General features: G+C 37.4%; 1 protein-coding gene across 5 annotated transcripts in view; it reads left to right on the top strand.

The window, feature by feature from the left end:
• PARG (poly(ADP-ribose) glycohydrolase) overlaps positions 1-2,999 on the top strand; it is a 114,067-nt gene that overhangs the window by 46,019 nt on the left and 65,049 nt on the right. For 4 of the 5 annotated variants that reach the window (XM_017504700.2, XM_017504701.2, XM_017504703.2 and 1 more), the window contains one exon: positions 2,469-2,561. The exons of the other annotated variant lie outside the window; for it this stretch is intronic. In XM_017504700.2, coding sequence (XP_017360189.1) covers positions 2,469-2,561 — 93 coding nt within the window. The remainder of the gene's footprint in view (positions 1-2,468; positions 2,562-2,999) is intronic. 5 annotated transcript variants of the gene reach the window in all.

Below are 2,999 nucleotides of genomic sequence, written 5' to 3'. Positions count from 1 at the left end.
TTTTGTATTTTTAGTAGAGACGGGGTTTCACCATGTTGACCAGGATGGTCTGGATCTCCTTACCTTGTGATCCGCCCACCTCAGCCTCCCAACATGCCAGGATTACAGGCTGAGCTGCTGCACCTGGCCGAGTTTGAATATTTTAAACAAATGCATTAATATATTTTACACATGTTCAGGTATTGAGAAGCCAGTATCTTTAGTGCGTACTTTTAAAATCGTCAAATGTCGTCTATGAATGTGTGATTTTTTAAAAATTTAGTTTTGAGTTAAAGAGGCAGATTATAAAGAGGGAGCCATTTGACTACTCTGAACTCTTTATGTTTTACCTTTTTTTTTTTTTTTAAAAAAAATCCACTTTAGAAGATGAAGATTTAGCTATTATTCTCATCTTCCTCGCTACCATAAATGCAAACCTCATTTCTACCTCCCCATTTTCTCAAAATTGTTTTTATATTTATTTCAATTACATCAATATTCTGTTTTTTCAGTTGGATAGTATAAACACTATTCATACCTGGGCTGTGATTTGTTTTCCTCTCTTGTACAGCTTTTTGTTTTCTCCAGAATTAATAATTGTCTTTTGTTTACTTACTTAATTTTCTATATGCTTATGATTAATTGAATTCCAAACTCCCTGAATTGTAAATGTCTTTCTGTTCATTCTGAATATGTTTACTCACTATCTTAATTTTAAAAAGGGAATTAAACATAGGTTGGGTTTTAGAATTTTGCTATAAGGAAAATTCTTAGTGTTAGAATTTACCAGCAAAATCAGAGCAAATAATCTTTGTTACTTTTTCTATTTACACACATACCCTGTCCAGCTACAGATAAACATATGGTTTACCCTTATTTCAGCCTAGTTTCTGATTTTTCTCAAGAGTCTGTTTCTTCGTCGATTCCAAACACTGGTCACACAGAGAAGTAGGAAGAGCTGTGGCATAGAGATGAGAACACTAAGGTTCTTGTTCTGAGTTAGTTTTAATTGACCTCAATGTAGGATCATCAGGTAACCTCCTTGGCCTTAGTTTTCTTTTCTGTGTAATAGTGACAAGATCAGACTAGATTATAACTGAGGCCTCTTCCAGTTAAAATGTGATTTCAAGTAGATAAAGTATTTACTTAAATTCTGACAGTATATGTAGTATCTTTAAATTAAGAATGTTGTCATTTCTGCTACTTTTATTTTTTTATTTTTTATTTTTTGAGACAGAGTCTCGCTGTGTTGCCAGGCGCCAGGCTGGAGTGCAGTGGCCTGATCTCGGCTCACTGCAACCTCAGCCTCCTGGGTTCAAGCAATTCCCCTGCCTCAGCTTCCCGAGTAGCTGGGACTACAGGTGTGCCCCACCACGCCCAGCTAATTTTTGTATTTTTAGTAGAGACAGTATTTCACCACGTTGGACAGGATGGTCTCTATCTCTTGACCTCGTGATCTGCCCGCCTTGGCCTCCCAGAGTGCTGGGTTTACATGCGTGAGCCATCGCACGTGGCCCATTTCTACTACTTTTTTTTTTTTTTGAGACAGAGTCTCGCTTTGTCGCCAGGCTGGAGTGCAGTGGCGATCTCAGCTCACTGCAACCTCCGCCTCCCGGGTTCAAGCAATTCTCCTGCCTCAGCCTCCTGAGTAGCTGGAACTACAGGTACGCACCACCATGCCCAGCTAATTTTTTGCATTTTTAATAGAGACGGGGTTTCACCATGTTGGCCAGGATGGTCTGGATCTCTTGACCTCGTGATACACCCGCCTCGGCCTTCCAGAGTGCTCGGATTACAGGTGTGAGCCACTGCGCCCGGCCATTTCCACTACTTTTAAAGAAATACCCTGATGTTTAGAAAGAAATTAGATTAAAAGGTGTTATAGAGATGGGAAATTTTACAAAAGACAAAATGGGCCATACATGGCATGTTTGTTGTGCTTCAAATTGTGATATGGGAATTGTGGTTTTCATTTTCAAAGGGTGTCTATTCAAGAAATTCTAAGACCATCAGAAACCTCATTGTTTATTACCCAATGGATTAGATTTGACCCATAGAGTATTCTCTGAAGTAATTAATGTGGCTCTTACAGAGACTTCTTCAATTATAGACTGTTGAAGCTAGATGGATATTTGGGGACTTCTAAAAGAGTCCTTGGTGGTCTAGCAGTTTTTAGTTGATAGAACCCAGGACAGAATGCACTGTTTCCTATTTGCAAGTGTTTTACTTTATTGTGAATGTTGTGTGAGGGCTATTTGATATTTGGGATACTTGAATTTTTTTTCAGAGGGCATGAAGGTGAATTTGTAAGTTTATTTGTATACACATGTTGATGTACTTTTACATACGTTCGATGGTGCTGATAGTGTGTCACTTTACAGGATTCCATGAAAAGCAGATGTGTAATTTCATTTCGTAACAAACATATTCATTAGCTATTATATTTACTGGTTATTATTATTCACATAAGTTATTTTGTTGGTTTTCAGGTACTTGAAGAAGCAGAAGCTCAACATTTATATCAGTCCATTTTGCCTGATATGGTGAAAATTGCACTCTGTCTGCCAAATATTTGCACCCAGGTTAGTGGATGTAGCTTCCTGGAGACTGACAGTTGAATTTTTTAAAAACTTGAATGGCTAAGGTCACACACAGAGAGAGAGACAGAGAGAGAGAGGAAATGGGAAACAGTTTTTGCCAAAGAGAATGGTAATTTTGCTATATTAAGGAAAAGGTTAGAGGGTAGAGAGTGCTATAAAAGGACATTAAAAATGCAGCATTCCATTCCTCAGCTTCTGTTTACACTGTGGAAGCTTGTTTAATCAGACTTTTTTCTCTTTGTTTAAACAACTTCTAACTTAAAAAAATACTCATTATTTCAAAACATACTAATGGATTTGGAATATCATATTTTCAAAATGGGTTAATACTACCCACTCCTTCCTCACCCTCCCCCAAAGTGATATATTCTATAACAAATGAGTTAGTGACACTTTCTTAACTTTTTTTTTTTTTTTTTT

Source organism: Cebus imitator, unplaced genomic scaffold (assembly GCF_001604975.1).
Source record: "Cebus imitator isolate Cc_AM_T3 unplaced genomic scaffold, Cebus_imitator-1.0 Scaffold326, whole genome shotgun sequence".
NCBI classification, from domain to species: domain Eukaryota; kingdom Metazoa; phylum Chordata; class Mammalia; order Primates; family Cebidae; genus Cebus; species Cebus imitator.
Note: the sequence above shows the minus strand (reverse complement) of the source record. Positions and strands in the feature narration are given on the sequence as shown.